This window comes from Elgaria multicarinata, chromosome 3 (genome assembly GCF_023053635.1).
Source record: "Elgaria multicarinata webbii isolate HBS135686 ecotype San Diego chromosome 3, rElgMul1.1.pri, whole genome shotgun sequence".
Classification (NCBI taxonomy): Eukaryota; Metazoa; Chordata; class Lepidosauria; order Squamata; family Anguidae; genus Elgaria; species Elgaria multicarinata.
Genome location: NC_086173.1, coordinates 164,936,697 through 164,955,639, shown reverse-complemented (window position 1 = coordinate 164,955,639; position 18,943 = coordinate 164,936,697). Strand labels below are relative to the sequence as shown.

General features: G+C 49.7%; 2 protein-coding genes across 2 annotated transcripts in view; both read left to right on the top strand.

Moving 5' to 3' along the window:
• Nucleotides 1-815: 815 nt before the first annotated feature.
• On the top strand, nucleotides 816-6,278 carry PSMB8 (proteasome 20S subunit beta 8). Its single transcript, XM_063123552.1, has 6 exons — nucleotides 816-985; nucleotides 1,661-1,814; nucleotides 1,919-2,030; nucleotides 3,506-3,635; nucleotides 5,741-5,945; nucleotides 6,078-6,278. The coding sequence occupies exons 1-6, from the start codon at nucleotides 833-835 to the stop codon at nucleotides 6,164-6,166; spliced, it is 843 nt and encodes a 280-aa protein (XP_062979622.1). The 5' UTR covers nucleotides 816-832; the 3' UTR covers nucleotides 6,167-6,278.
• Nucleotides 6,279-14,453: 8,175 nt separating this feature from the next.
• The window catches only part of TAP2 (transporter 2, ATP binding cassette subfamily B member), a 27,971-nt gene continuing 23,481 nt past the window's right edge, over nucleotides 14,454-18,943 (top strand). The window contains exons 1-2 of the mRNA XM_063122476.1: nucleotides 14,454-14,505; nucleotides 17,850-18,347. Coding sequence (XP_062978546.1) covers nucleotides 17,861-18,347 — 487 coding nt within the window. The 5' untranslated portion in view covers nucleotides 14,454-14,505; nucleotides 17,850-17,860. The remainder of the gene's footprint in view (nucleotides 14,506-17,849; nucleotides 18,348-18,943) is intronic.

Below are 18,943 nucleotides of genomic sequence, written 5' to 3'. Positions count from 1 at the left end.
TGGAAACTATTTCCTAGTTGCAAAGCCTGGTGCCCTTCAGAACTTTTTTGGACTACAACTCCCATCATCCTTTACCTGCCTACAGCAGCCTTTCTTAGCCTGGTGCCCTCCAGAGGGGTTTTTTTTGGGGGGGGACTACAACTCCCATCATTTCTGAACTGCTTATGGTAGTTTTCCCTGACCTGCCACTCTCCAGATCTTTTTGGACTAGAACCCCCATCATTCCCTGACCGGCCTACAGCAGCCTTCTCGAACCTGGTTCCCCCCTCCAGATGTTCTTGCACCACAACTCCCATCATCCCTGTCCCGCCTACAGCAGCCTTCCTAGCCTGGTGCCCTCCCCATACCAGCTGGGGTTGATGGGAGTTGAAGTCCCAAAGACCCGGAGGGCGCCAGATTGGGGAATAGCTGTGCCAGTTCTGAGTAGTCGCGACCCAATGGAGACGGGGGGGGGTGTTGTGTTGCGTGCAGGAAGGACCTCCAGGCGCTGCTCCATCCATGGGGGATACAGAAGCAGAGATGCTTCCTTTGGATCCCTCCGTGCCCCCCTCCTTGACGCCTGCTTCTTTTCCTGCTTCCCGGTGGGGAGTAGGGCAGCCCCGTCCCCCCAGAAGGCGAGCGTGAATTCTCCCCCCCTCCAAGAGAGCAGGGGCTTCCTCGGAGTGGCCCCCTTCCGCGCGCCCCGGGCTGCTGCGCCTCTCTCCAGCCAGCCAGCCAGCCGTGCGCTCCCCTCTCCAAAGCGCCGAAGTGGCGCACGGAGAGCGGGGAGGAGGGGACGGCGGGCGCGGCGTCCGCTGCTTTCGCTTTCGCTGGACCGGAGGAGAAGGAAGAGATGGCGCTCCTGGACGTGTGCGGGCTGTCCCGCGGGGCCTGGGACTGGAACCCGCTCGGAGGAGCCGCGGCCGCCGCTGCGCAACCCGGAGCCGTCGGCCATTACGCCTTCGGGCTGCGGGAGCCTCAGATCGCCGTGCCCCCGGGGAGGCAGGTGAGTGGGGCGGCGGCGCGCGCGAGGGGGGGGTCCCGGGCACGGAAGAAGCGCGAAAGAAGGGGCGGGGCGCCTCCGGGTGACTCCGGGAAGAAGTCGTAGGGCAGAGTGCGTCTCTGAGCACGTGCAGAGTGTCTTCCCCACTCCGCCTGTCAGCAAGCATGTAGGGCGAAGGAGCAGGGCTTCGGGGGCACAGGGCCAGCTCTCCAGAACGCGTCTCTGAGCACGTGCAGAGTGTCTTCCCCACTCCGCCTGTCAGCAAGCATGGAGGGCGAAGGAGCAGGGCTTCGGGGGCACAAGGCCAGCTCTCCAGAGCGCTGGGCTGAGCCCCGGGATTTTTCCTTCTAAAAACTCAGAGTGAGCTCAGCCTGTGAAAAGCCAGAGTCCAGATGGAGGGGGCTGAGGGGTGAGGCATAACCTGATCCACAGTAGGGGCTCAGGGCCAGAGCTCTCCCTGTGAAGAACAAGGCTGTTCCTGACCATGCGCAGTGTGCCCTTTCCCTTACCAACTTCCAACACTTCTAGCATTGGTGGGGAATAATCAAAAGCTGGCGGCCCAGAGACCCTTCACAAACAACCACCACCACCAGCAATGTGGATCCAGAGTCCCCTCCAGCCTGGTAAATGCCGTCAGTCATCATGGCTTTTATTTTCTCTTCCCACCCCACTGCCTAGCCGGACGAGTTCTTGCAAACGCACTGCGAGGGCAGCAGTGATGACGGCGGGCACCGCATCGAGCTGGCCCACGGCACCACCACCATGGCCTTCACCTTCCAGCATGGCGTCATCGTGGCCACCGACTCCCGGGCATCATCTGGCAGCTACATTGGTGAGTCGTCCCCCCCCCACACACACACCTCCCCACTTTTCGGGGTTTGTGGTGAGCTGGGGTTGAAGCCCAACGCTTCTAACCCTTCTCCTTCCTCCAAACAGACTCAAAGTTGTTCAACAAAGTGATTGAAATCAACCCCTACCTGCTGGGAACCATGTCCGGAAGTGCCGCCGACTGCCAGTACTGGGAACGGCTCCTGGCCAAACACTGCAGGTGCAAACTCAGAAGTTGGCTTGTGTGCGTGTGTGTGTAGGCAGGCTGAACCAGGCCTCTCTTCTATGGGTTTTCTGGGAAAGGCGGCTGAATTCTGGATTGCTTCAAAATCTTCTACAACAACTTGTGTTGATTTTGTTTTCCATGCGTACACAAGGCTCTCTTTCGGATCAAGGGAGCCCTTGGCAATGATCTCCTTGGGCGGATCCGCACGTCGGCCCCAGAGCGCATTTATGCGACTCTAGGGCACCCCAGAAGCGATAGACTGTACTTGCCTGTAAAAAGAAACTAGGAAGAGACGGAGACGCCGCCGACGCCGCCGACGCCACCCAGCTCTCCCCGGCCGGCTCGGAGAGCTCTTTTTGAAGAAGGCGGGGGTAGAGAGCTTCTTCCGCTGTCCACCCAACCTTCTTCCGCCGAGCTCTCCGTCCCGGTCGAGGAGCCGGCCGGGGAGAGCTGGGCATCGGCGGCGTCGGTGGCGTCTCCATATCTTCCTAGTTTCTTTTTACAGGCAAGTACAGACTATCGTTTCTGGAGTGCCCTAGAGTTGCATAAATGCGCTCTGGGGCCGACGTGCGGATCCGCCCCGTTGGTCCTCTCCTACATCAGTCAGGCCCGAGCAGTGGGCAGTCATTTTAATTCCCCACAATGCCCTGGGACAACACTGCATCAAGGACATTGTGAGAAATGTCAGGGGCTGCCCACTGCCAGGTAAACCCACAAGTGGAGGCCTAGGGCAGGTATCAGTGTCAACAGAGGGCATGCCAGGGGTTTGGGGTCCTGCTGTTGTCCGGAAAAGAGTGCTGGATTAGGTGGACCCTTGGTATGATCCAGCATGGCACTTCTTCTGTTCTTGTGTTCTAAATCACGTCAGGTACTGGTTCCCCTCTATTTGACACTGGTTAGGCCTCATCTTGAGTATTGCGTCCACTTCAAGAAGGATGCAGACAAGCTGGAGCGTTTTCAGAGGAGGGCAACCAGGATGATCAGGGGTCTGGAAACAAAGCCCTATGAAGAGAGACTGAAAGAACTGGGCCTGTTTAGCCTGGAGAAGAGAAGGTTGAGGGAAGACATGAGAGCACTCTTCAAAGACTTAGAAGGTTGTCACACAGAGGAGGGCCAGGATCTCTTCTCGATCCTCCCAGAGTGCAGGACACAGAATAACGGGCTCAAGTTACAGGAAACCAGATTCCAGCTGGACATCAGGAAAAACATCCTGACTGTTAGAGCGGTACGACAATGGAATCAGTTCCCTAGGGAGGTTGTGGGCTCTCCCACACTAGAGGCCTTCAAGAGGCAGCTGGACAAGCATCTGTCAGGGATGCTTTAGGGTGGATTACTGCATTGAGCAGGGGTTGGACTCGGTGGCCTTGTAGGCCCCTTCCAACTCTCCTATTCTATGGTTCTACGGACCCCCTCACTTTGGTTCTTCTTCCTGACTTCCCCATTCTTTCTCTCCCCCACCCCAATCCTAGGCTGTACTACCTGCGCAACAAGGAACGGATCAGCGTCTCGGCCGCCTCCAAGCTCTTGGTCAACATGCTAGCCGAGTACCGGGGGATGGGTCTCTCCGTGGGCAGCATGGTGTGCGGCTGGGACAAGAAGGTACCGAATCATTTGGAGGGATGGGGGGGATTTGGGAGCAGGAAAAGACATGGGGGGAAGCATGTTGGAGCAGGGGTGGTATAAATAAAGGGCATTGAGTGTTCAGGTGCCAGATTGTTTGGTTGGGAGACAGAAAAGAGGGAGAAATTTGGGAAGAGAAGAGATTCCTGGGCTCTTTCATACAGCCAGTTTGGATCCAACCTCCGGAGCTGACTGCAGAGCAATAGCTGGAGATGACTCGAGTGAGTGAGCCAGGCTGCGTGCTCTGAGGGAAAGGCTGTCGCTCAGTGGCAAAGTGCCTGCTTTGGAGATGAAAGGTCCCAGGTTAAGTCCTTGGCATCTTCAGGTAGAACTAGGGAAAAGCTCCTGCCTGAAACACCAAGAAGCTGCTGATAGTCAGTGTAGGAAATATTGAGCTATGTGGACCAGTGGAGGCTGGTGGCTCTGATATCAGAGGGGCGGTGAATCCCCTCTGGGCAGAACTCTGAAGGAGCTATTCAAGGTGCAGAACACCTTAGACAGCTCCTTCAGTGTCCTGACTGAAACCCAGAGGGGATTCATCGTGCCACTGACATAGAATCATAGAATAGCAAAGTTGGAAGGGGCCTACAAGGCCATCGAGTCCAACCCCCTGCTCAATGCAGGAATCCACTAATGCATCGAAGCCACCAGCCTCCACTGATATGGGCCAAAGGCAGCTTCCAATAGGACCTGGGGTGAAAATTCCATCCTGATATTTTTGCTACTGCTCTCTAAAGCAATTACTCATCCAACAAAAGTCATCCAGGATACCTTCTCAAAGGACATTTGAGGCAGGGGTTCATTTCCAGCCCGGTGTGTGCTGTGTTGTTTTGGGGAGAGCCTGTTCCAATATTGCACATGTCACTGCCGTGTGGTATCAAGCAAGGAAGAACCAAGCTGAGCTGAACACCAAGCCCCAGTCACCTTCGTCCGCCTGTTTTGTTAGGACGTGACGGGAAGAGGGCTCCATTGAGAGATTTGGGGAAGGCCAGAGCACTTGGGTCCTTTGAAGAGGATGTGGGTTCAAGGGGTGTGTGGGAGAAAGGGCTTCCCAGCTTTTGCAGAGAGGATTGGGGAATAGGAGCAGGGGTGGGCAGGAGACAGAAAGGTCTTGGCTGGAAATGTAGAGGTCGTACCGCAGGGGTGCAGAACCCCTTTCAGCTCTTGGGGTCCGCCTTCCAGTGGTTGGTGGAACTAGGGTCAAATGGGGCGGAGAAAACAAAAAAAGATCCCAGCACATTTTTGCTTAAAGCACTTATACTGTCAGTAGCTACAAAGGAGAAGGATCTTGGAATTGTTGTAGATCACAAGCTGAATATGAGCCAACAGTGTGATATGGCTGCAAGAAAGGCCAATGCTATTTTGGGCTGCATTAATAGAAGTATAGCTTCCAAATCACGGGAGGTACTGGTTCCTCTCTATTCGGCCCTGGTTAGGCCTCATCTAGAGTATTGCGTCCAGTTCTGGGCTCCACAATTCAAGAAGGACGCAGACAAGCTGGAGCGTGTGCAGAGGAGGGCAACTAAGATGATCAGGGGTCTGGAAACAAAGCCCTATGAAGAGAGACTGAAAGAACTGGGCCTGTTTAGCCTGGAGAAGAGAAGATTGAGGGGAGACATGATAGCACTCTTTAAATACTTAAAAGGTTGTCACACAGAGGAGGGCCAGGATCTCTTCTCGATCCTCCCAGAGTGCAGGACTGAACTGTTAGAGCAGTATAGCAATGGAATCAGTTCCCTAGAGAGGTTGTGGGCTCTCCCACACTAGAGACCTTCAAGAGGCAGCTGGACAACCCTCTGTCAGGGATGCTTTAGGGTGGATTCCTGCATTGAGCAGGGGGTTGGACTCAATGGCCGTATAGCTCCCTTCCAACTCTGCTATTCTATGATTCTATGATTTCCGCCTTTTAGATAGCATAAAAAAAAAACAATGCAAAAGCCGGGGTGGTCAGAGGGAAGGGGGCATTGCCAGATTTGGCACCCAGGTCTAAGGGTCTAGACCCTTGTCCTACTTGGTAGGAACAGAAGAGGGCATGGCTGTTGAGAAACACGATCCCAAGGTCCTCTCCTTCCTTCTCTTTTCAGGGTCCTGGCCTTTACTACATAGATCATAATGGGGTACGCCTGGGCGGCCCCCTCTTTTCCACGGGAAGTGGGAACTCCTATGCCTACGGGGTGCTGGACAGCGGACACCGCAACAATCTCAGCGTGGAGGAGGCCTACGACCTCGGCAGAAAGGCCATCGCTTACGCCACCCACCGCGATTCCTATTCGGGTGGGGTGGTGAACAGTAAGTTTTCCGAAGCCTTATTTGTACTCTTCCTCCGATTCCCACTCCTTTCAGTGTCTGGTTGCTTGGTGAGAGCCTGCTCTAGTTTTGCACATTTTCACTAGCGTTGTGGTGCCTGTTTGTGCCCTGCAGTGTATCACATGAAGGAAGATGGCTGGATCCGAGTTGGGCGTACAGATGTCAACGAGTTGCTCCACCAGTATGCAGAGGCCAAAAAATGACCGGGAAGGAACCACAAATGTCAAGAGATGTTTTGACACTCAGGGCTGAAGGAGGGAAAAAGGGACAAAGACATTCAGTCATGACGGGGCAATAATAAAGTGACAATGAACATTTGTTTTCTCTGGCTTATTATTTAGGAGTTGATTGTCCCGTGTGAAGTATGATAACAAAGTCACCGTTTTGGAGAACGTTGTTGCAAGAAATTAGGATTACGTTGTTGCAAGAAATTCCCCCTTCTGAGTCAATGTTTTTTTAATTTATAAGGAAGTCTTGTCATGTCTGTAAATCTTTTCCCAGCGGCTAAATGTTTGGATCAGTTTCGCCATCACATCAGGAAAGGCAGACAAACGGGGATTTTATTTCTAGTGACAGTTGTCCCTCAACTTTCCTGCTTGCATCCAAAGACTACTTGCTGAAACATTCCCTTGGCTGAAAAGAAAAAAAAATCCATTCCTGGAAAATTAAATTCACATGCAAACTCACCTAAGACAAATCTATAGGTTGCTGATATATCTGTGAAATTAAAACCTGCTTTGGACAACCGCTTAGGGCACCTTTTGTGGTAAAAGACAACAGGGCTGGCCCAAGAGAGACGGTGGCTGTGATGTGAGGTGCAGAACTCCGCATTCCAGTAGTGAGCGGGGCCAAGGCAAAAAAGACCATGCAGTGCACCGTAAATATCAGCATCTTTGAACTCAAAGCCTTTACTGTCAGGAACTAGGAAAGTCTTAGGAAAGGCATTCCTGGCTTTTAGAATGGGGGAGAAACGCTACACAGAAGTTGGGGGAAAGGTGGTGGGGCCACAGAGAGATGGCATGGCCTTCTGGGGAACCTCAAGCGAGTTGGATTAGGTTGCCAGGAGGGCTGGATTTGACCCCTAGGCCTGTTCAGACAACACGCTAAGCCACAGTTAGGCTGCTAAACCTTTTGCAGTAAATGGTTAGTGAGAGTGGTTATGTGGTCACCATGGTTAGGAATGGTTCACACAACACGTTAACCCATAATGTTTGCCTCTAAATGCTTAACCACCATGGCTTAGCATGCCAGTTTGTCACAGAGGCAAATCTCCTTTGACAGCAATAGAGGCTTCCCTCCTGTTGCAAATAGCCATGTCAAAGTGGGGGCGAAGGAGGGCTTTCATCAGGACCACAGCAGGCGAGGAAGGGTTAAAGATTCCTGTCCCACCCCAAACTGGGCTTTAACCAAGGATCCTGGGTTCAAGTCCCTGTGATTGTAGGCTATTCATTACCTTTCTGATTTGCCAATTTCACAGGGTTGTTGTGAAGTGAAAAATGAGGGAAAGGGACCATGCATGTTACATTTGGTTTCCCTTTTAAAATCTGCTGCATGACCCAGACCACCCCGCCCTGTTTCTGTAAGGCTGTCCACAAAGATTTGCAGGGAAATTTCTGTGAAGCGCCCAGAGAGATTTGGCTATTGGGTGGTACAGTGATGTAAGAAAATAAAATTAAAATTGTAGGGTTTCCAGTTCAGCCCCAAATTAGACAAACCGAACAAAAAGGTAGAAAATGTGTTAAAATGAAGATTGCCAAGTCTTGGAGATTTCCATTGCTATTGTCTGTAAGAGCTCTGGTTTCAGTTAATCAAAATGAGACATCCTTTGCTATTGGCTCAACTAAGGGGGTGTCACGGAATGTTTCTAGGCATCCCAACTTTTCAGTAGTTGGTGAAACAGGCAGCATACGAGGCCTAGGGACTCTGCGCTTTTGGAAATGGGTGCAGCAGGGCAGGGAGGAAAGCAAGTAAGCAGACTGATAGGTAGCTTCGGTCATAGAATCACAGAATAGTAGACTTGGAAGGGGCCTATAAGGCCATTGAGTCCAACCCCCTGCTGAATGCAGTTCCCCAAGAGAACAAGCCCAAACGCCTCCCCGCTGCTCCGGAAACTCAGAAGATCATGTCTCGTTCTCCGGAAAGATTCAAACCACAGAAACAATTACTTTCAGGTTTTGGAGCCCTGTTGCTTTGTGGCTGCCTCCTCCCGCCCCCCCAAGCAAGTAATGTGAACATCTCAATTCCAGGAACTTCAACTGATCATCAATGTCTGCTAAGGAAGCACCTGCAGCCTCTGAGCTATGCAGCAGCCCAGAGAAGTGGCTCTCTCCCTTTTGCCCCACAGAATATTTTAGAAAGATGTTATTTATTTGTGTGTGTTTTCTCACCTTTCCTCCACGAAAGCCAAGGAGGCACACATGATCCTCCTTCTTTCCATTTTATCCTAACAACAACAACAACCCTGTGAGGTAGATTAGGCTGAGAATCAGCCACTGGCCCAAAGTCACCCAGTGAGTGGTGAATAGGGACTGGAACTCGGATCTTCAGAGTCCCAGTCCAGTACTCTAACCACTACACCATCCTCTCTCTCTTTTTCAAACACTGCCGCAGCCTCTCCATTTGAGCTTCTTCCAGGACTGATCTACTCTTAGGGTCTGGAAGTTCTTCCTCATCTCTCTCCTTCCACTCTCTCTCAAAGGAGGGATCTAACCAGGGCCGGTGCTACCACAGAGGCCACTCAGGTGGCTGCCTAGAGTGCCAAGCTAAGAGGGGCGCCGGGCACAGCGCAGCACTCACGCGCGTTGGCTGTGAGCTGGGCCGGCCCAAGGATTCAGCTGGGCCTGGGCGGGCAAGTTGTCACCCCGCACCCGTCCAGCAGAAGCAAAGCCAGGAACACTGGGGTGGGGCGGCTTCACGTTTGGACTTCCGGAACGCGCCCGGAAGAGAGAGAGAGGGAGAATGTATGGGTGAATGGGGTGCATCATGGGGTCTTTGAGTGAATGCATGTGTTCATGCGTGTGTTTGTATGGAGTGAGTGATGCTGAGTGTGTGTGTGTGTGTGCACGCACGTGTGTGAGTTGGGGGGGATGATTTGGAGGTGATATTCCTATTAAACAATGCATTTTAGACCCATAGACGTTCCTTTCCAATTTGTTTGCTATAATTGGCATGGGGTATTTCTTGCACTTTAATATAAATTCAGCAGTTTCAAGTTTTGTGCTTCTTTTTTTTTCCCAGGAAACATATGTTCTTAAAAATCAAAGTTAGCATTTGGGGGGGGGGGCGTGAAAGTAGCTCACCTTGCCTAGGGCGCAAAATAGTCTGGCACCGGCCCTGGACCTAACATGCAATTGCATCCAGAATGTCCCATGTCTGTTGCTTGTCTCTGTCCATCCTTGATAGACTGACAGCTGTCCAATGGGAACGGCCTTCCTTCTCTCTCCGCCCCCTCATCCTAGCATCACTTGGACTTTTCACTTATTGGGGATGAGAAATAAATTGTGTGCGGTTCTTAACCACGGGAGGGAAGAGTGTGAGCCTTGAATGTCCTTCTACTTTGGAAACAGGGGTAGAAAAGCCCCCGCCCCAGGCCTGAGGCTGGGGGTCCTGCCCCCCTAAAAGTTCTCTGCTCCCCCTATTTTTTAAAATAAACAATTAAAAAAACTTTACAATTTTTGTCTTTAAAAGGCCTGCTAACCAGGTGTAGTGGCCCCATACTTTTTTGTTGTTGTTAGCCTCCCACCCCCGAACATTGAGGCGGTGCCCAGGCCCGGTTCTTCCATTACGCAAACTGAGGCACCCGCCTGAGGCTGCGCGCTGCAAGGAGCAAGGATTGGGCCCGCCTCGGTCGCCTCCCCGCCTTGCAACAGCGCTTGAGGCTGAGGAGCTGAGGCAGAGACGACGACGCCTTTTCCCTCCTTTCCCGCGTCTTCCCTTAAGATACGCAAGCTGCAGGCCGTGGGGAAGAAGCCCACAAGGCCTTGTTAGTTTTCCCTTTCTCCTAGTGCCAGTCCATGCGGGGAGAGGCAAAGCCAGAAGCAGGGCAGGCGAGCTTGTTGTCTCTCTCAGTGCTTTTTGCAAAGACAAAGGCTGTTAAAACTTCATTGTCTGCTTCCCTGCCCAGAGGAAAGGCTAGGAAACGCCAAGGGCCCCGAAAGACGTGTTTGCTTTCCCCTGTCGGGTAGTTCTCCGCCCCGCCCCACAAGCCTTTCTCCTTTTTGGTAGGGTGGCCCTATGAAAAGGAGGACCAGGCTCCTGTATCTTTAACAGTTGCATAGAAAAGGGAATTTCAGCAGGTGTCATTTGTATATATGGAGAACCTGGTGAAAGTCCCTCTTCATCACAACAGTTAAAGGTGCAGGAGCTATACGAGAGTGACCACATTTAAAAGAGGGCAGGGCTCCTGCAGCATTAACTGTTGTAATGAAGAGGGAATTTCACCGGGTTCTCCATATATACAAATGACACCTGCAGAAATTTCCTTTTCAATACAGCTGTTAAAGTTACAGGAGCCCGGTCCTCCTTTTCATATGGTCACCCTAAGTTGCATGGAAAAGGGAATTTCAGCAGGTGTCATTTGTATATATGGAGAACCTGGTGAAAGTCCCTCTTCATCACAACAGTTAAAGGTGCAGGAGCTATACGAGAGTGACCACATTTAAAAGAGGGCAGGGCTCCTGCAGCATTAACTGTTGTAATGAAGAGGGAATTTCACCGGGTTCTCCATATATACAAATGACACCTGCAGAAATTTCCTTTTCAATACAGCTGTTAAAGTTACAGGAGCCCGGTCCTCCTTTTCATATGGTCACCCTAAGTTGCATGGAAAAGGGAATTTCAGCAGGTGTCATTTGTATATATGGAGAACCTGGTGAAATCCCCTCTTCATCACAGCAGTTAAAGCTGCCCTCTTTTAAGCCTGGTCACTCTAGTATAGCTCCTGCAGCTTTAACTGCTGTGATGAAGAGGGAATTTCACCAAGTTCCCCATATATACAAATGACACCTGCTGAAATTCCCTTTTCTATGCAACTGTTAAAGATACAGGAGCCTGGTCCTCCTTTTCATGTGGTCACCCTACTATTTGGGGCACATCTTTCCTGGGGTGTGCGGGCCTATAGCCAGCCTAAATGTTCTGGGTGGGTGCAAAAAAATAAATAAATAGAGGCAGCAGTTCATTTATAAATGATTTTTCAATTGTTTGTAAAAGAAAAAAGAAAGAAAATGTTAGGAGGCAGAGAAAATTGGGGGCAGTCCCCTCACGCCCCACGCCCCCCACTACAGGCCTGGTGGTGTGTATGCGCCTCTCAAATGAAACACTCATGGAAGTTGCGTTCTGCATATGCTAAAGAATCTCTGTGCAAACTGCAAAGCCGCTGAAGTGAGGCGTGTCTCTTGCTGAGCAAGAGCTAAAGTCCAAGGATGGACAGGAGAACTCTGGCTCTAACTAACTCAATCTTATACATATATTTATTTATTATTGCATTTATATCCCGCCTTTTTTCCTCCAAGGAACCCAAGGGAGCGTACATAATCCTCCTCCTCTCCATTTATCCTCACAACAACAACCCTGTGAGGTGGGCTGGGCTGAGAGGCTGTGACTGGGCCAAAGTCACCCAGTGGGTTTCTATGGCCGAGTGGGGACTAGAACCCAGATCTCCTGACTCCCGTTCCAGCGCTTTAGCCACTACACCACACTGCCTCTCAGAAGTAAGTATGAATTATTCTGTCCCAGTATATTTTACGATATGCATTTTCCAAGTTTGTTTCTGGTGAGTATTTATAGTATGGTGTAGATCAGCCTTTCTCAACCTGGGGCGCTCCAGATGTGTTGGACTGCATCTCCCAGAATGCCCCAGCCAGCTGGCTGGGGCATTCTGGGAGTTGTAGTCCAACACATCTGGAGCGCCCCACGTTGAGGAAGGCTGGTGTAGATGATGATGATGATGATGATGATTACAACATTAATTCACAGTTTTGTGAACCGCCCAGAGAGCTTCGGCTATTGGGCGGTATAAAAATGTAATAAATAAATAAATAAACATTGACAACAGATGTCACTGTATAAATAACTAAGACCAGTTAACGTATCTTGAGAAATGGAGCTATCCAGAGAGTATAGAGCAGGCTTCAAGACCCTTTTTTGCCCCAGGTGCTTGCTATATGTACCTTAGAACAAGCCCATCAGCCTCAGTGGCTGTCCTTGCAGGGGTGTCGTGAAGAAGGGCAGATCTCAATGCAGGTGGATCTCAATGCAGGTGGATTCCTGAACTGAGCAGGGGGTTGGACTCGATGACCTTGTAGGCCCCTTCCAACTCTGCTATTCTACGATTCTATGAAAGCACATTGCATGACCAAAGCGCTGTATAGGTAATAAAAATGAGTTTGAGAGGTGCTGGGTTTAAGCCACCATTTTGGGGAGTGGGTAATAGGCTGTGGTTTTGTAGCGTTAAGCAAAATTTACTCTGCTTGTGCTCAGAGGCATTCTTTTTCTTTAACCTCCCCTTTTTTTAATAGTTCTGGAGCTCACTCCTGTCTTAAAACTTGAGATCTGGGATGGCTGGGGAGATAAGAAAAAGAGTTTTGAGCTAGTTTAATGCTGAAAGCATACACATATTTCAAAACTACTACCAACAAGGCACGTTGAGTCTCTTCCTCTGGGCCCAGGGCCGGTGCCAGACTATTTTGTGCCCTAGGCAAGGTGAGCTACTTCAACACCCACCTACCCCCCAAAATGCCAACTTTGATTTTTAAGAACATATGTTTCCTGGAAAAAATAAGAAGCACAAAACTTGAAACTGCTAAATTTATTTTAAAGTGCAAGAAATACGTCATGCCAATTATAGCAAACAAATTGGAAAGGAACGTCTATGGGTCTACAATACATTATTTAACAGGAATATCACCTCCAAATCACCCCCCCAACTCACGTGCGCGCACACACACACTTAGCATCACTCACTCCAAACAAACACATGCATGAACACATGCATTCACTCAAAGACCCCATGCACCCCATTCACCCATACATTCTCTCTCTCTCTCTTCCGGGCGCGTTCTGGAAGTCCGAACGTGGAGCCGCCCCACCCCCACCCCAGCGTCCCTGGCTTCGCTTCTGCTGGGTAGGCGTGGGGCGCCATCTCGCCCGCCCAGGCCCAGCTGAATCCTCGGGCCGGGCTGGCTCTCAGTCAATGCACGTGAGTGCTGCGCTGTGCCCGGCGCCCCTCTTAGCTTGGTGCTCTAGGCGGCCGCCTGAGTCGCCTCTATAGTAGCACCGGCCCTGTCTGGGCCAGATAACGGTCAAGCAAGCAAGTGGCAGCAGTGATAGGAAAGGGGGGGCGGGTCAGAGCAAGAGCACCTGGTGACAAGGGTGATTAGAAGATAAGACTCACTCAGGGAGGGCCCCCTCAAAGGTGTCTTGCCCAAGGACCCTCCAAAACTGGAGCTGTGATCCATTCAATATCCTAACTACTAAAAGCAGGGTCGCTTCTACGAGTTCCCGTGGCCAAAACAACATCACCCACACACCACAGGAAGACATCAGCCCACAAGATTGGGCAACGCCAAGGTTCACAGAAGCTAGGGTGACCCTATGAAAAGGAGGACCGGGCTCCTGTATCTTTAACAGTTGTATTGAAAAGGGAATTCCAGCAGGTGTCATTTGTATATATGGGGAACCTGGTGAGATTCACCCTTTATCACCACAGTTAAAGTTGCAGGAGCTATACTAGCGTGAACAGATTTAAAAGCGGGCAGGGCACCTGCAGCTTTAACTGCTGTGATGAAGAGGAAACCACCCAGAGAGCGTCTGCTATTGGGCGGTATAAAAATGTAATAAATAAATTCCGTATTTCTTCGATTCTAAGACGCACTTTTTTCCCATATAAATATCTCTAAAAATGGGGTGCGTCTTAGAATCGCGAGTGCGATTATTATTCTTAGAATCAAAGCTTTTTTTTCTGTTGGTGGTACTGAAATTAGTGTGCATCTTACAATTGATGGCGTCTTACAATCGAAGAAATACGGTAAATAAAATTTCACCAGGTTCTCCATATTTACAAATGACACCTGCTGAAATTCCCTTTTCAATGCAACTGTGAAAGATACAGGAGCCCTGTCCTCCTTTCCATAGGGTCACTCTAAAGAAGTACAGAAATCTTTAGAAAATACCCTAAATGGGGGTGGGGGGAGCAGCACAAAAAAAAAAAAAAAAGGCCATGCTTAGTGGCCATAGAACGTTGACAGGTGGAGTGGTGAACGGAATGGAGTACCCTGGGAAAGGGTATGGCTGGCCACTGTGAACCCTGAACAGAAGCACTGCAACATTTTGTTGCATGTTCTCCGCTTGTATTCTACGCTTTGGCCAGAAGTTTTGAAGAGTTGAGCGCGGGCTCCCTCTGGCGGCCGTAGGGGGAAATGCGGAGGCGGAGGGGGGGGGCGTGGAAACGCCTGGATTTCCCCCCTCGAAATCGAAAGTAAACAGTTCGAGATCCGCATCGGGCATTTCCAGAAGCTGATCTTCTCCTGGGGCGTTCGGACTGCAGGTAAGACCCGGACGGGGGTAGTTTAATAGAAGAAGTGCAATGCGAGGGCCATGACGGACGGGGGAAACCGACCGGGTGGGGTGTTTCGGAAGGGTGGTGGGATACCCCCCATCCCCTGAATAGGACATCAGGATGGGGAGAAAGGGGTGAGAATGACGTTTCCCCATCACCAGCAGGAAGGTAAGGAAAAGGGCTTTTAAAAAGGTCTTAGACATTTTTTTTTAAAAAAAATAACTTTTGGAATAACTGTTTTCTCTCATCACAATGAGGGTGACCATATGAAAAGGAGGGCAGGGCTCCTGTATCTTTAACAGTTGTACTGAAAAGGAAATTTCAGCAGGAGTCATTTGTATATATGGGGAACCTGGGGGAATTTCCTCTTCATCGCAACAGTTAAAGCTGCAGGAGCCCTGCCCTCTTTTAAATCTGGTCACTCGAGTATAGCTCCTGCACCTTTAACTGCTGTGAAGAAGAGAGAATTTCACCAGGTTTTCCATATATACAAATGACACCTGCTGAAATTCCCTTTGCTATGCAACTGTTAAAGATACAGGAGGCCTGTCCTCCTTTTCATAGGGTCACCCTAATCACAATAGCTAACATGTTAGCAGTTAGCATGCATTGGAAGGATGACACCTGCACCCTCATTTTAAAAAAAACACCTACGTGCTCTTTTGCCGCTTTTAAACCCCCAAGTATCAGTCCTGCTTAGGAAGACATGGTTGTAGCTGAAAATAAAATTGCTGAAAGAAATAGCTCAGTTCTAGAAAGGCACCTGAGCTAGTCTCTTGCAACAAAAAACAAAACAGAAAGCCCTACATACGACAAACTGGGTTTTCAAAAGCTTCCGCCATATTTACAACACACTCCTGGGAAAGTCTACTCAGAAGAAACTCTCCCTGAGTGCAGTGGGGATTACTCCTAAGTAAGTGTGTATAGGGGCTGCAGCGTGTGTCTAGGATTGCACTGTAAAGGCGACCCCCAAATAACCCTAAAACGAGCCATGGGTTATTTGAGGGTTACCTAACCCTCAAACAACTCCTACTGCCTCGGTTCGTACAACACAACAACCCACGGCCAATTTGATGCCCGGAACGATGGGTCAGCTCCCACGGGCAAATTAAGCCACCCTGGGCTGTCGTACTGTGTGAACCAGGCCAGTGTGTGATTTTCCCAGGGCTATTGCAGCATATTTGTGGTAGAGGTTCCCTCAACACAGGCCCACCTTTCCAGCTAGTGGTTTTTGTTGGCTAGGGTGACCCTATGAAAAGGAGGGCAGGGCTCCTGTATCTTTAACAGTTGCATAGAAAAGGGAATTTCAGCAGATGTCATTTGTATGCATGTCGCACCTGGTGAAATTTCCTCTTCATCACCACAGTTAAAGCTGCAGAAACTATACTACAGCTATACTGTGACCAGATTTAAAAGAGGGCAGGGCACCTGCAGCTTTAACTGTTGTGATGAATTTATTTATTTATTTTTATTTATTTATTACATTTTTATACCGCCCAATAGCCGAAGCTCTCTGGGCGGTTCACAAAAGAGGGAATTTCACCAGGTTCTCCATATATACAAATGACACCTGCTGAAATTCCCTTTTCAATACAACTGTTAAAGATACAGGAGCCCTGTCCTCCTTTTCATAGGGTCACCCTAATGTTGGCCCTTGAGAAGGCGTGCTTTCAGCTGGCATCTAGGGCAGAATTATTCTGGAGGGCTGGGGAGGCTGTGTATAATATCGCTTTAAGGCCCACTGGAACTGTGGGATTGGAAGGTACATTTAAGGAGGGGGAGTTTAGTTTTAAATTATGGCAACAAAAGTGTGTGTTGAACTGTTGGTTGTCCCCCCCTCTCTTTGAGCCCCCTCCCTACATGTATTTTTAAAAATGTATTGTATTTCTATACCACCCAATCAACCAAACTTTCTTGGCGGTTCCCAAAAATAAACCCCCCAGATCCAACACAATAAAAATACATAAAACTTTTAGTAGTTTTAAACAGGATAAAACTGAAGTAAAACCCAGCAGTGTAAACATCTAAAAAACCCATTTAAAAACAAACCTAAAGGACTAAAAAGCCTGGGAAAATAAAAATAAAATCTTTACTTGGTGCTGGAAAGACCACAGCGTAGGTGCCAGGTGAGCTTTTCTGAGGAGGACATTCTACAACTGGGATGCCACCACTGAAAAGGCCTTCTTTTTAGGAGCCACCTGCCTCGCTTCATTTGGCAGGGGCACCTAGAAGGGGGCATCAGAGGAAGGCATCTTAGTGTCCAGGCAGGTATATATGTATGTATCTGTGTGTCTGTATGGACTGTGTGTCTATATGGACTGGATGAGGGCTAACAAACTGAGACTCAATCCAGACAAGACGGAGGTACTGTTAGCGGGTGGTTCATCTGTCCGGCAAGGTGATGTTTGCCCTGTCCTGGATGGGGTTGCACTCTCCCTAAAGGATCGGGTCCATAGTTTGGGGGTGCTCTTGGATCCAGAACTGTCACTTGAGGCACAGGTGAACTCAGTGGCAAAGAGCACATTTTATCAGTTTAGGCTGATATACCAACTGCGCCCTTATCTGGACAGAGGTAGCCTAGCTACAGTGATCCATGCTCTGATAACCTCTCGCTTGGATTACTGCAATGCGTTATACGTGGGGCTGCCTTTGAAAATGGTCCGGAAGCTTCAGCTGGTACAAAACAGGGCAGCCCGTTTACTAACAGGGACTGGCCGGCGAGATCACATTACACCAGTCCTTTTCCAGCTTCATTGGCTGACAGTCCAGGTCCAGGCCCGATTCAAAGTGCTGGTATTGACATTTAAAGCCCTAAATGGTTTGGGGCCAGGTTATTTGAAGGAACGCCTCCTCCCATATGTACGTGCCTGGACCTTAAGATCATCTACAGGGGCTTCTCCGTGAGCCCCTGCCAAAGGAAGTGAGGCAGGTGGCTACTCGGAGGAGGGCCTTCTCCGCTGTGGCACCCCGGTTGTGGAACGAGCTCCCCAGAGAGGTCCGACTGGCGCCTACACTGTACTCCTTTCGTCGCCAGCTGAAGACCTTTTTATTCTCTCAGTATTTGAACACTTAATTTTAACTTACATTTAAATTTTACTGTTCTAACTCTGTATTTTAATTTTATATCAATTTTGCTGCGTGGTTTTACCCTGGTTGTGCTTTTTATACTGTATTTCGTAATTGTGCTTTTAACCTGTTGGTTGTTTTATTGTGGTTTTAATTTTTGTGAACCGCCCAGAGAGCTTCGGCTATGGGGCGGTATAGAAATGTAATGAATAAATAAAATAAATAAATATATGTAACAAATAATTCCACCCTTTCTCTCTCTGCAGACGCTGCCACCATGCTGATGCCCCTTGGCTTTTTGCAGGCTGCCCTGCTGCTCCTGTGTGATGCAGTCTTGCTCTCCTTTCTAGATGTGGGGCAGCCCTCCTTGACTCTCCTGGGGGTCCCCGGCGCTTGGCTGGAGGCAACTGTGCGCCTGCTGGCTCTCTGGGGAGCCCAGGGACTGCTCTCCCTGTTTTGGCCGTCCCGGATTCCCCCTGCGGTCCTGGCCACTGTGTGTTTTCTTCCCCCCTTTTACCTCTCAGTGGGGCACTTGATGGGAGATCCCCCTCTTCTGCTCTCTGCAGCCCCTCGGTCCTGGTTGCTGCTGGGGTATGGGGCAGTGGGACTGTCTCACTTCACCTGGGAGGTTCTGGGGCAAGAGGGCAGCACCGAGGGAGCAAAGCAAGCGGACAAGTCCACCCTCTGGAAGTTGGTGAAGCTCTTCCGGATGGATGTACCGTATATCACTGGTGCATTTGTGTTCCTCACCATGGCAGTGGTTGGTGAGTAAGTTGCGCGTGTGTGTGTGTCTGTGTCTTTGCATGAGAGAAAGAAAGAAATTCTTTGAACGTGACATCACTCTTTTCCCTGCCACCCAAATAAAACCGTGGTTTTGAAAACTTCTGTCCCAAATAATTTCATAAAAACAAAGATGGATTTTCTCTACTATATTTTAATTTTCTCTTATAAATGAGCGATTTATTGAATGCTCATGATTGGCCACTTAGGGAAGTTTGCAGGTCCGTTACACATCGTTGCTAACGACCAGGACGTTAACCCTGGAAATCCCGCTATGAAAAGAACCACTTTTAATGTGTTAATATCCTGGGAAAAAAGGGATTTTCCACCTCTAGGTAGTGCTGTCTCAATTGAAGTGAATGGAGGGGAAGCATTCAATTCTTACCACGGGGTTGCCCCTCTTCACCTATGTAATGCAGCCCTTAAAAATCGCTTCAAAGGTCCAGGAAGCACAAAGCCCTGGGTAAGCAACATGATTTTCCTTAATGTAGAGAGAGAAAGATCTTTCCCTGCCTAGTGTAGCCAGATACAAAAGAGGGCAAGGCTCCTGCAGCTCTAACTGTTGTGATGAAGAGGGAAT